This window comes from Pollicipes pollicipes, unplaced genomic scaffold, assembly GCF_011947565.3.
Source record: "Pollicipes pollicipes isolate AB1234 unplaced genomic scaffold, Ppol_2.1 Scaffold_7231;HRSCAF=8579_pilon_pilon_pilon, whole genome shotgun sequence".
Taxonomy (NCBI): Eukaryota; Metazoa; Arthropoda; class Thecostraca; order Pollicipedomorpha; family Pollicipedidae; genus Pollicipes; species Pollicipes pollicipes.
The window spans coordinates 13,685,335-13,698,987 of NW_023597034.1; the positions used below are offsets into that span (position 1 = coordinate 13,685,335).

A 13,653-nucleotide genomic window follows, 5' to 3' on the forward strand; every position below is an offset into this window, starting at 1 on the left:
GTTCACCTTCCGCTGTGAGGCTAGGCGGTTATGAGGTGTAATACTGGCGTGGGTGTGCCGTCGTTAGACCGAGATAACCTGCTTAATTTACTGTAATTAGCGTCACAATGGAAACAATTGCGGGACGTTGTGCAGGGGAGCAGTAAATGCATGCGGCTGCTCTGCTCCAAGCAGGAGAAATACCCCGGTGTAAAATTGCGAACGCTGATATAGGAGAGGTGATACGTGCTCGGTGTTCTTTGTAATTACAAATATACAACTGCGTATTATGGTTACTGCTTTAAAACTGAAACACATTTGCTTTCGCTGCGACTCTCTTTGCACCAATATCACCATCGATTTTTGATTTTTCTACTGGCGCTCAATCAAGCGCATCGCGGATACATTACGGTGGATGAGAACCAGACACCAGATGGAAGGGGAAACATTTCCGATGTTACATGGATCTGGAAGAACCTTATACCACAGAAGTACGTGCCTGTTCGTTTCGTTCGATAGCACGTGTCCTGGGGCTTCACTGGCTGGCACCGGTCACCTGACGTCGCGTGTGACACATCATGGCACATCATTCACCTAACACATCATGGCGCTTCTCAGCACGGATCAAAAAGCAACAGACATGAGATCAAGCGTCGCATCACAAGGGCAGTTCAGGCAATACTTGCAAACCTGTACTCCCTTGTGCAAAAGCGTTTTTTTGGCCTGCAAAAGTTTTTTGAGACAGGTCCGTGCTGAACCAAAATACTGGTCGAAGTGGAATGATACGGTCAGAACAAGCATCATAGAGCCCAGTCTGGATCAAGGTGAGGGTCAAGGTGAGGGTCAAGGGGACTGTTTGACGATAGTCATTGGTCGATTTCACAGGAATTTGATCCGAATTCGCCGGATTTGGGAGAAAAATCGGCATATCGGCCCCCCCTGCGCCCAATTTTGGCCTCATGCCTTAAAGGGCACCGCAAAATTCAGGTGTGTCATCTCTTGGACTTTCAAAATGCATCCACGTGATGGCCCAGTCAGTTAGTTGGCAGCGGTCACATGGTCGCACGGCAGGACCTGAAAACATACATCAAACTTTTCCATATGAAGGCATCATCCCCCAAAGCTTGAAGAAGCCAACTAACAAAAGCAGATGGCATTTACTATCTGGCTGTAGACGAAAGCTAAAGGCGATTCTGCGCTTCTGAATCACATCTTGTTTGGCGATGGAGCCCACCCGCATCAGCCCACCTGAATCAGACAGTGAACACCTAATCTGATGGGTTTGAGCCTTGGAGCTACCTGACCTCGTGCTGGAGAGCCTGATACACAACCCAAAACTGACGCCATAGGTTCCAGAGGCTTTGATAGACCCTTCTTAAACGCGCAGGCGGCGCTGTGGCCACGTGCGACGTGACCACGCGCGAGGTGATCACGTGCGACGTGACCACGCGTGAGGTGATCACGCCACGACCACGCTCAGCACAGAGCAGCACGTGGGCATGCTGGAGCGCTTTCTGGAGGCAGCTGGGGGAAGATCCCAAAAGTGAAAGCGAGAACATCGCATTTCAGCAAGTTGAGGTCACACCCCACACGTCGGGGATAACCCTGATCAGGCTGGAGGACCACTTCGGAGACGCCATCACAAAGCGGGAAACGAACAACCTGTGGACAGTTCACTCTCTCTCTCTCTCTCTCTCTCTCTCTCTCTCTCCTCTCTCTCTCTCTCTCTCTCTCTCTCTCGCGCATCCTCTCTCTCTCTCTCTCTCTCTCTTCTCTCTATCTCTCTCTCTCTCTCTTCTTCTCTCTCTTAGATGCCTCTCTATCTCTCTCTCTCTCGCTATCTCTCGCTCTCTTCCTCTCTTCTCTCTCTCTCTCTCTCTCTCTCTCCTTATCTATCTCTCCCTCTCTATCTCTCTTCGCTCTCCTCTATCTATCTCCTCTAGCTCTCGCTCTCGTCTCTATCTCTCTCTTCTCTCTCTCTCTCTCTATTCTCTCTCTCTCTCTATCATCTCTCTCTCTGTATCTTCTCTCTCTCTCTCTCTCTCTCTCTCTCTCTCTCTCTTATTCACCCTGCGAACCTGAACTGAACATTCACTCTCCGGACCTGCAATGCCAAACTGGCGGGAAGAGCCCTCGGTGCCTCGAGGACATGAATGGGGCCATCGGCTAGGTGGCACGCAAGGTCGCGACTGACACGCGCGCCGAGGTTATTGGCGAGTTAGCAGGACACGTAGACCCTTTGAAAAGGGCGAAAATTGAACCTGGAACAAGTGCCGTAAAGAGTTCCTTGAAAGATGACAGAGTGCGAGCGATGATTGAAAGAAATCTTCAGTGTTCGGTTAATCTTTTGCATCAATACATGCAATAATGTGACTTGGCGCATGTATGATATGGGCAAGTAAAATCCGCTAGCGTTTTTCTTGTCATTCTGTATAACGAATTGGAGAGAAAAGATGAGCACCGTGATGAAACAGAACACCTACAGATATTGCTTGGTATTTGTTTCTAAGCTGTGTGGGTCTAGGTATGGTTCTTCCTGGTAGATTTTAGTCATTCCTGCAGACCTGTCTTGCACAAAAATGAAGTAGGGAGCACGATGTGAAGTGGATTTTTTTCAGTTGTATTTTGGTTGAGGCTACCGGTAAATTTGTGAGTTGAATGTTCTGCAGAATTGAAGAATATTCCTGATGCGTGTGGTATCTTTCTTTTGCCACCTGTTTAATATTTATGCCTCAATATTTCTGAAAGGCGGCTAGAAGATGTGTGTGAGGACATATTGACACTTTGCTACAGATGCATTGACGTAAACGGTTGCGTTTACTCGTGTCTGTAAGATACAAGCATCGTACAGTGCTGCTTGCGGCATCGCATGGCAATGGTACATTGTGGCAAAAAAAGAAGAAAATTGCCAAACTGACTATAGGACACAAGCATGGCACAGTATTGCTTGCGGCACTGTATAGGCATGGTACATTGTGGCCAAGAAAATCGCCTAAGTGAAGCCACTTCCCCTGTTCGGTATTATGGATGCATGTTAAGGTTGAATGTTAAGGCCAATGGAATGCCAATCTTCTGCCTGTTCCGGCATGACTTTTGGTATCCGTGTTGAAGCTACATTACCTCTCAATCAAAAATTACCAAAACACCTTTCGGGGCCACCCAAGAAACACCGCCACAATACGCATCCAGGTAACAAGGACCTCAAACTGTATTGCCTGGTTACACTTTGTAATCGGGCGGCTGAAGCAGCTTCAATATTATGTCTGCTGCAGACTGTTTCAACTGCTGCACAGAATCCTAACCGGATTGGCGGCTGTGACTCCCCCTCTACGGTCCTTGACCCCCCTCTGCGTGTTGGGGGGTGACGCAACCATGATCGCAGCCGGGATCGCAGCCATTTGTCGCACAGATGCAGAGGACAGAGCCCACCGCCGTGTCGCTTGTGTTGATCGCCTGCTGGCCAAGCGTCCTGAGGTCCGACCAAGCATGTCTGGCCGCTGTGCTTTTGCGGACGCGCGCAGTCTGCATTATCCGGAGTGAAAAGGGAAACGTTCGCGGTAAGCCAGGTCAGGACGTGACTGCAAACCCTCGCACGAGTGTCTGTTTGCCACGGAGTCTGTAAAACCGTTGGCATTCGGGTTTAGCACATAAAGCCTTCCCTAAAAAATTCCGCGCTCACACTAGCTAGCTACACACAAGCCGTGCAGCGCGTCACGCCTGGTACCACGTCAGCCACCACTAAAACCGGCGACCGAGCCGACCGCGGAAGAAAGTCGCATTCAGCTGCGTCCACGCGCCGGGCCGTTACCTTCAAACGGGCCCGGCTCGTGCGGCCTAGTGAAGCCGGCACGTGCTGGGGGTGGCTGGCCTCAAAAGATCAGCATGGCGCCAGGGTGGAACGCGTGCCGAGCTGCGGCGGCCAACCAGGCCACTGTTGTCCGCCAGTGGCGACGAGCGAGGAGACCACTCATGTGCGTTTGTCTGAACATGATGCTTGTCCAGGACGACTGGGCACTCGCGGGAGGACTCACGGGAGGACACTTGTGGGAGGAACTCATCGAGGGCACTTGTTAGAGGACGTTTGAACTGGGCGTGAAAGTGACTAATGTTCAAGTACTGAAGCATTCCGCTGCGATACGTGAATCATCGCAGTGTAGGATTCTGGCGTGGGAGCGGTTAAATATGTTATTGCTATGCCAAATGAATGCTAAAATATTTCCTTCGCGATCCGTCTCCACTCGTTTGGTACAAATCTGGAGGTTTGTAATAATTTAAACGTGATGTATTGCTGAAATGCTTCCAGAGGTGGAAGGTGTGTGAAAGAAGCGAATATATCACGATCCGTCACAATTTGCTCGCTGTCGGCCTGGAGATCAGTGTTGAGGAGGATCTCAAACTGGACTGGCGTTGGCACCTGGAGCGTACTTTTTGGTGCTCAACCGAACTATTTGGCGCAGAATGCTCTCAGGCAAAAGTCCACCGCGACTTGGTGTCAGTTTTAGCGCCGTTTAAGTACTGAACTCTGAACATCTGTGTAACGTCCAAACTCCTTGGACCAGCAGAAGCCTTCGTTAAAGTTGCATGCCTAGCAGTACCATTTAATGCTCACCTGTCCTGCAACGGCGTATTATCCTGCAACGGCGCAGTTTTGTAGAACAAGCTGTGGGAGTTAAACGGTAACAGTACCATTTAATGCTCACCTGTCCTGCAACGGCCTAGTTTTGTAGAACAAGCTGTGGGAGTTAAACAGTAACAGTACCATTTAATGCTCACCTGTCCTGCAACGGCGTAGTTCTGTAGAACAAGCTGTGGGAGTTAAACGGTAAAAATGACCAACATTCCCCCCGGCACCACTTTGTTACAGAATCGATATCACGAAACCTGAAAACCGGTTGCGGCAAGACCGTGATTATGTTTCGTGAAACCGTTTTACCGCTGCTCATCATATTTCAATGCCCCTGAAATTTTGGTCGTACTAGCCTCTTGCTGACCCGGGATAAATATCTTGTTTAAAGCACATTTCTTAACAAATGACATATGCATACCTCGGATAAGAAATTGTCCGGATTAGCCTCTCCTTGCCATAGTCAAAGCAATTTTTATTTTGCGACTGATATTTACTTTGTTATTCAAGGGAATTCGTCATTGCTCGTGATAACACCCTTAAACTAGTGTATTCTGCAAGGTGTATTCAACTGCTTTTGCTTACCTATGAGTTAAGGGATCGACCTTACATCAAGCATGCGTTTCAAGTAGTTTGCAGTAGTTTCAACTTGCGTTTCGTTTCAAGTAGTTTCAAGTGTTTGAACGTTACATGTGGGAGCCGTGGCGAGCTATTGTGGAATTGAAAGGCCTTAAGTGGTAGGACTGGTAAGATGTGGCTGTTTATATTCCAACCAAGATATATGCATACACAAATAACTGTAGGATCCTGCCATCTGTGCTGATCTGAAGACATGCGTAAAACAAAAATGTGTGCTTCTCCCAGTATAATGTGCTTAGAGTGCATTGTGGCACATATTTTACATGTAATGGCATGTGCATGGCATGAATGACTAGTTACCTGTGTTTCTTCCTCTGTCAAAACAATCAGCTTGGGTTAAGAGGCAAAAGACAATGAGCTGGATGCCAAAATGTTACCCAGATAAGGCTTTATGTGATTAGATTGGTCTGCAAAAAAAAAACCTGTCACAAGCGAAGTTGTAAGCACCCAAGTATCTAAACTGCACATTGTAACAACGTACCCCGGTGTTGCTTATGCAATTAATCACAGAGAAACCACGATAATATATCGTACAAATTCTCAGGAAATGAAAAATAAGGTCTGAGTAAAAATGGACCCTGAGCCACCAAAATGTTTGAGTCGCGCGCCATATCAGCGTTTTCTTTAACCAAATTTGAATGGTAATGGAACAACTATCGAAGCAGTGACAACTGGATGCGGTTTTCACTGGTCTATAAAGAGATCTGTATGACTTGCACAAAGGTCTTCAGAGCCATCTGTTTGTCACCATTCCATGACGAATCAGCTGTGCGCGAGGTGGCAGCCGGCACGACACAAACATACTTTCAGCAGCGTCGTTCCAGAACGCACGCTCATTGGTCCCACAGCCGGCAGCTCATCCCTTTCATATGCGGTGTGACCGGCGCTGCGTCACCCAACAGCGCCACGCGACGGGTCACGCGGCCCGAACCGTTCTGGGGATGTCAGTTCCATCGGATCCCAGTGGGTGGTCGCGACGAGCGCATGCGCCACTTGTGCTCGAGTCCAGCACTCTTCACAGACGGAGCTTGAAGGTTGCAGTCCTATTCCGTATGCCAATGTAAAATCAAATCCACCCTCAAACCTGCCTTTTAAACGATCTTGGAGTTAGTTACGTTCAAACCGGCCACACTTTCAACCTACCACGATACCTTCCCAGAACAGCTCGCGGTAATGTGTCAGATCTCAGTCCGACCTCATACCGGACATGTGATCTGCAGGAGACGCAGCACGTGTACTACCACGATACCTTCCCAGAACAGCTCGCGGTAATGTGTCAGATCTCAGTCCGACCTCATACCGGACATGTGATCTGCAGGAGACGCAGCACATGTACTACCACGATACCTTCCCAGAACAGCTCGCGGTAATGTGTCAGATCTCAGTCCGACCCCATACCGGACATGTGATGTGCAGGAGACGCAGCACATGTGCTCCTGGATAGCCGAGCACCGAGCCATTCTGTACCGCTCCAAGCGCTGCGAGCTAGCCAATGTTGAAATCCGACTCCACTGCATGCGATTCGGATTTTGTTCCCGGGACCAGTCAAATGTGTGGATTAATGGTACAACTAAGCATTCCTCCTTGTGGTGAACAGCTCGGGTGTGTGAGCAGTCGTCGCCCACGCCCACGTCCACGTCCACGTCCACGCCCCCCGTCCCGTCCACGCACACGTCCACGCCCCCGTCCAGTCCACGTCCACATCCACGCCCCCGTCCAGTCCACGCACACGTCCACGTCCAGTCCACGCCCCCCGTCCAGTCCACGCCCCCGTCCCCGTCCACGCCCCCGTCCAGTCCACGCACACGTCCACGTCCAGTCCACGCCCCCGTCCAGTCCACGCACACGTCCACGTCACGTCCACGCCCCCGTCCCGTCCACGCACACGTCCACGCCCCCGCCCAGTCTACGTCCACGTCCACGCCCCGTCCAGTACGTCCACGTCTACGCCCCCGTCCAGTCCACGTCCACGTCCACGCCCCGTCCCGTCCACGCCACGTCCAGTCCACGTCCACGCCCCCGTCCAGTCCACGCCCCGTCCAGTCCACGCCCCCGTCCAGTCCATGCACACGTCCAGTCCACGCCCACGCCCCCGTCCCTTCCACGCACACGTCGCACCCCGCAGCCCGGCCGCGAGCGGCTCCGTTGGTCGGGCGGCGGCGCGCCGGTCGCAATCACGGTTTGCCTCACGGCGGGCGGCCGTCCGTGGGGCGCGGCGCGTCACGGCCCGCCGCCGTGTGCTCGCCAGCCGTGAGCGGGGCGGCGCTCCAATTACAGCCATCGGCGACGGGCCAGGTCCGACCGCATTGTTCGGGTGCCGGATATTGAAAGGTCCTTACGCACTGTGTTAGAATGGACTGGACTGTCGTCAGCAGTCAGTGGTGAAATAGGATGCCGCGGTTAAGGGCAACAATGTTGGCTGTGAGAAGGCGTCCCTCGTAATCAAGTGCACATGTTCCTGTATTTTGGTATTCGTTGTAGTCATAGGCATCGTGCAGAAAGAGGTCGATACTTACTCAGCGTTTTGTTCGTACGCTCTATGACAAAATCATGCGTAGTGTAGGCTATTGCAATCTGCAAGCATGGATGTAGCTGTCAATACTTCGTTACCGCACGTTTTAACATGCATCGTGCACACCATGCCCCTTTTTGATAGCACTTTTCGTTCTTTAATCGCATAAGTGAGCTTCGCGTACGGCTGGAAGGCATGCCAAAAAGTGGATTTGGAGATACACTCTCCCGCCTTGAAGTTCGTACTGGTGTCTGACCGGCCCATCCCTTTTACCGTACTCAGTGAGCCATCAGACGTCCTGAGTTAAGCTTTTACCGTACTCAGGAAGCCATGAGACGTCCTGAGTCAAGCTTTTACCGTTCTCAGTGAGCCATCAGACGTCCTGAGTCAAGCTTTTACCGTTCTCAGTGAGCCATGACACGTCCTGAGTTAAGCTTTTACCGTACTCAGGGAGCCATGAGACGTCCTGAGTTAAGCTTTTACCGTACTCAGTGAGCCATCAGACGTCCTGAATCAAGCTTTTACCTTTCTCAGGGAGCCGTGAGACGTCCTGAGTCAAGCTTTTACCGTTCTCAGTGGGCCATGAGACGTCCTGAGTTAAGATTTACCGTACTCAGGGAGCCATGAGACGTCCTGAGTTAAGCTCGGTTTCATCACCTCGAGACAGGTCTGGCCACCTTTGCAATTGGGCGCACTCTGCAAGGCCTGCAGAGCAATAGCCTGTGTTCCAGAGGTCTCCTCTCGCTTTCACGTTAGCGGAATTCGCTGAGCTGCCGACGTCCCACCCACTGGTCGGGGTCAGCGTTGGTGAGCGCCGGCAGTGGTGAGTGATGAGCGCCGGCAGTGGTGAGCGCCAGCAGTGGTGAGTACCGGCAATGGTGAGCGCTGGCGGTGGTGAGTGCCGGCAGTGGTGAGTACCGGCAGTGATGAATGCCGGCCGCGGTGAGCACCAGCGGTGGTGAGCGTCAGCAGTGGTGAGCGCCGGCGGTGGTGAGCGCCGGCAGTGATGAGCGCCGGCAGTGGTGGGCGCCGGCAGTGATGAGCGCCGGCAGTGGTGGGCGCCGGCAGTGGTGAGCACCGGCAGTGGTGAGCGCCGGCAGTGGTGAGCGCCGGCAGTGGTGAGCGCCGGCAGTGGTGAGCGCCGCCAGTGGTGAGCGCCGGCAGCGGTGAGCGCCGGCGGTGGTGAGCGCCGGCAGCGGTGAGCGCCGGCGGTGGTGAGCGCCGGCAGTGATGAGTGCCGGTAGTGGTGAGCGCTGCCGTGTTGCGACAGAGCCAGCCACAGTGACGGAGCACGCTCAGCGGCGTAAAGACAATAACAGAGCGGTTTCCGGGACGACCAGGTGCGTAGAGGTCGCTTGCTTCAGATGGGCGTGAGGACAAACCGTGCAATGCTAACGATAATAATCGGGTGGCGAGTGTCCCGGAGCGTCTGACGCTGGACACGCAAAGAGGGTGTCGGTACATCCTGGACCTGAGCTTGCGGCTCAAACCTCTCGACACCGCCCACTCGTCTCCCGTGCACACGACGGCGTGGAGCGCTTTAGAAAAATGTTCCTTGTCTGGAGAAATTGGCGCCACTTCAGGGGCTAGGTTCCATAGTGTTTGGTGAGAGGAGTGTCACGTCATTTCCGTGACTGTCGCGGGCTGCTCCCAGTCTGCAGTGTTCGAAGATGTGATTGTACAGAAACTCCGTGCTGCACGTTGGGCGGGCGTGTTTGGACATAACATCCTGCACTGCATTAGGAGCACAGGATAGGCAGGCTGTAGTCATCTGCACGAATTATTGCAATCCGAGGGTGTAGCGTTGCATTTTCACTGCTCGCAGAGACGGATGCCATATAATTAGTGATGTTGAATCATCTGAGGCTGTGGGAAGGGGGGGGGGGGGGGCAGGAATGATGTCTAGCTCGGTTTTGCTCATCCAAAGCCGTGGATTTCATCTAAACTTTCCTGCAGATGGGGCTACTTCCGTGGTAGCGCCGCCCGACTCGTGGTCGGCCAGGTCACAGCCGGCGACCTCCGCTCTCCCGGCGCCGCACTGAACCCAGCCGAGCGGTGGCACCGCCGCTGCCATCACGCTCGGTACACACTAATGGCGCCATTCTGTCGGTAGCTCATTTATCATGGCGGCAACAGGCGTCCCGGCCTGCCCTGGTCAGCCGGCCGGGCGTGGGGACATGTTGACTGAGGTCACGTGCGGACGGATTTAGTAGGGCGGCGCCGCCGGAAGGCCCAATATTCAGATATGAGCACAGTGCTGGACACGTAACTCCACGCATGTCAGCCATGCGGGAGAGACGGCTCTGGGGACGAAATTGGTTCTTCTTTCGACGCAGCTTCAGTGAAAAAGGGCGTGAATGAATCCCGGTCTGAACCTCCTCTCTCAGGCCGGAGGCGTAGTCTTACAATATCAATGTGTGTGTGGGGGGGGAGGGGGGGACTAAGCTATGCACAAATGCCTAAGGCTACCACCATTTGCGGGTGACGTCCAATTTCACCAGATTTAGCTCACTTCCATTCCAAGTTGGTGGAAGGCCTGACGGCGAAATTGGGTTGGGAAGGGGCCTGGAAACCACCCGCTGGATATGAAACCACACCGCCATCGCAGACAATGCATTCTTGCTGCACAGAGGAGTAAGTTTGGAGGAACGCAAATTGCTTCGAGCATGTGACTCCATCATTTGACTCCGATACAAGCCCCTGCATGTGACTCCATCACCCTACTCCGATACAAGCCTCTGCATCGTAATCGACGGGATGCCTCGGCGCTCTGACAAATACGCATGCAACGCCCTGCAAGCATGTGTTCCGGTCATGCCTGTGATGTTTGTTGGATTGTTCGTGATTGCACCGGGTGCGTTTGGAAATAAATTTACCTAAATGGTCACGAAATACGCGAAAGCACGAGCAGGGAGGTAAAAGGAAAATGTACTTGTAGATACGCAGTTATGGAAAATACAATTTCCAGCGATCCATCGCACGGCTGATCATCTGTCATTTCCGTACTACTTCAAACGGGAGCCGAATGACCAAGATTTCAATTGTACTGGGGATGATATCGCCTCGATATGCGAATGTATGCCGAAGACATGCCTCGTAAAATGCACTGGTCGTGGCATTCTTATGTGTATGAATGCAATGATGCGCACCTCCTTGGCAAGGGTGATTATAAAATGTGTAACCGTATCGGTGAAATTTAAGTCATAATGACTTGATACTAACCCTGAAACATGCAACACCCAATGTCATGCTCACTGCTCTCGTCTGGCATGGCTATATAGTAGAAAAGTCAGCCGCCGCAGAGCGTGGCTCGCTGCGCCCCGCTCGGCAGCGTCGGTCGCTGCGATGCGCCCAGACCGTGCACCTCGCGTGGCACCTCAGTGGCGCGTTGCAGTTTCTCCAGCAGAGGTTGTAACGCGGCTCCCAGCATCAGCCGCCTGACGCGCCGGTGTGTGGTCCCGGGCAGAACTCACGGTCCAGCCTCGCCCCGAGCACACTGTCCACGCGCCACGGGCCTCAGAGCGCCGGGCGCTATTTAAGTTTCATAGCTAATTGTTCCATGCGGAGTGCGTCACTTAATCTGAGTAATAGTGCCAAACACGTGTGGAAAGTAGAAAGCTACCCCGTATGGGATAGCCATCCGACACGAATTGCGCTGTCATGATGTTTTACACGGTTACATGGCTGGAAAGTGCAGCCAAAAAAGCCGGCGTCCTCGAAAAGCGCAAGTAACGCAGCACAAGAGGGGACCACAGAGCGACTGTGGAGAGACCGTCTGGCTACGAGCCACGAACTGTAGATGGTGCTGAATCATAAGCCCAAGCGATACAGAAAGTCACGGGGATGATGATCCTGCATGTGCGCTGCCCCAGTCGTAGCTATTCGTGTACACCGTTACATTGTTCATTTCTTCAGTCATGTGAACTCTTGTTTTGTTTCTCGGCTTCACGATTTTTCGTTGAGTGATCTTAGCACCTGTCGGGCCTTTCCACGAAATCATTGTGTACTGACGAGCGTGGTATGAATTGTGTCTGCCATTCCACACCCACTGACCTGCTTCATTAAGCTGGGTTCCTGGCAGCTGTCAGGTTTTTCGGGAGTGAGTGAGCGAGCGAAGCAGGCTTTTGGATATAGTCTTCAGGCGAGCCCAAATTATAATTTATCTGTGTATGTGCCGAGCTTTCTCATGATCGTGAAAACATACTGTATCGAAGAATAGCTTAATATAATCGTTTAAGACTGTAATGCTTCCGTCATGTGAGAACTCACAAAACTGCCGTTATCATTATTATCACCCTAAAATATACGTAAGAGACCGATGCAATGCAGGTATCTTTTAGACAATTGCATTATATTATTAAAATCAAAGCTTGCAATTGCTACAAAAAATTAAAAAGCCGATTTATCGAGTATTTTTTGACAGTGTCTGCGGGTGAATGCCTAAAGGATGAATGCACTCTTTCATCGTAGTGATGAAGTGGTAAACGCAAATAGACCAGTTCTGTTTTTAGAACGGGAGCGTAGTTTTGCAACATAAGTTGGAGAGAGGGAGGGGGCGCCGAACAGTGAAAACTGTGTACCATTCTCTAACATACAACACAAATCTGGGGTTGGGCTTTAGCCCCCTCCCCCAAAGTGATTAGGAAAATATACCCGTATCTCAGAGTCTAGGAATTGCATAGTCCTAAATCGACTACGTTCACCAATTGCTCAATACGGAATGCGCCAGCTGAGAAAAGAAGTGCGGAGTAACAGGGCGCTTGGAACAAAATAACTAATGAAAAAACACTCATCACGTGCCATGCATGCATTTACCGGTAGCAATTGGATATATTCATCTTTATCCAATGCCTCGAAAACGCTGTTATGCTTTTCCATAACGTGCAGGTTTTGTGAGACACCGGCAGATACTTTGACCGCAACTAAACCTCCTCGGCTACATAGAAACGTGAGTGTCTTCAGGCACCATCCCCTATTATCAACCCCCCTCCCCCAATTTCCTCGACCTCGGTGAGCCAGGACCGTCCAGCGTGCACGACTGCTGCCCTCCCTCCCGTGCCCGTGTTAAGCCGGATCCGTCCGGCGCTGCCTGTGTCTCTGCACTTGGCTGACGGCGTCGGACGCGCTGTCGGCAGACTGCTACCGTTCGCTGGCGACTGGCAAGCGGCTGGGCGTGCAGTTCATCTCCCGCCGCTTCAGCGAGACGTCACTGGCGGACTGCGCCGACAAGTGTCTCCGCTCCGAAACACTCTGCCAGGCCTTCAGCTACAGACCGTGAGTGGGCGCTGGCGCACGTGTAACCTGCAGGGAGGACGCAGTTGATCATCGTTTTTCAACCTCAGACGATGAGTGGGTGGCGCACTTGGGTGGCGCTTAATCTTAGCCATCGTCTGAGGTCATCGTCCGCGAAGCAGGGTTTACAACGCACCGCGCTTATAGAATGTGAGCTTTTGGTGGTATTTTAGGATAAATAGAGAAAATTCTCAAGCATTCCATTATCTGCTGGTATGTCTAGTCACGAGCTCTCTCTTCAAAGAGCAGCAGAGCCTTGTCTTCGAGCACTTCAACATGGGACAGTAGACTGCCTTGTAGTGGCAGGGATAACAGGCTGTCACACATGCGTACACATTGTTAGTAGCGGCCATCATGCCTTCGGTTACCAAGATCCTACGAGTTCGTACCGTCGGAGTTTGGTAATGTTTACGATCTCTGCAGTGATGTTTTCTTGTTTCATGTTGGTTACGCTGGTTTACAAACATCATTTTGAGTAATTGTGTTTGTTTGTGGATGCTAGAATGGACCATATGTTAATGACCAAAGTGTTCTGCCAGTCACAAATGTCGCGCCTTCTACCTCAATGCTGGCGATTGCCAGCGCAAGTTAGCCTGCAACAAAGGCC

The 13,653-nt window shown here is 52.0% G+C and overlaps 1 protein-coding gene across 1 annotated transcript in view; it reads left to right on the top strand.

Annotated features, from left to right (window-relative positions):
* LOC119109676 (uncharacterized) overlaps positions 1-13,653 on the top strand; it is a 71,277-nt gene that overhangs the window by 6,914 nt on the left and 50,710 nt on the right. Inside the window, exon 2 of the mRNA XM_037233398.1 lies at positions 12,890-13,028. Coding sequence (XP_037089293.1) covers positions 12,890-13,028 — 139 coding nt within the window. The remainder of the gene's footprint in view (positions 1-12,889; positions 13,029-13,653) is intronic.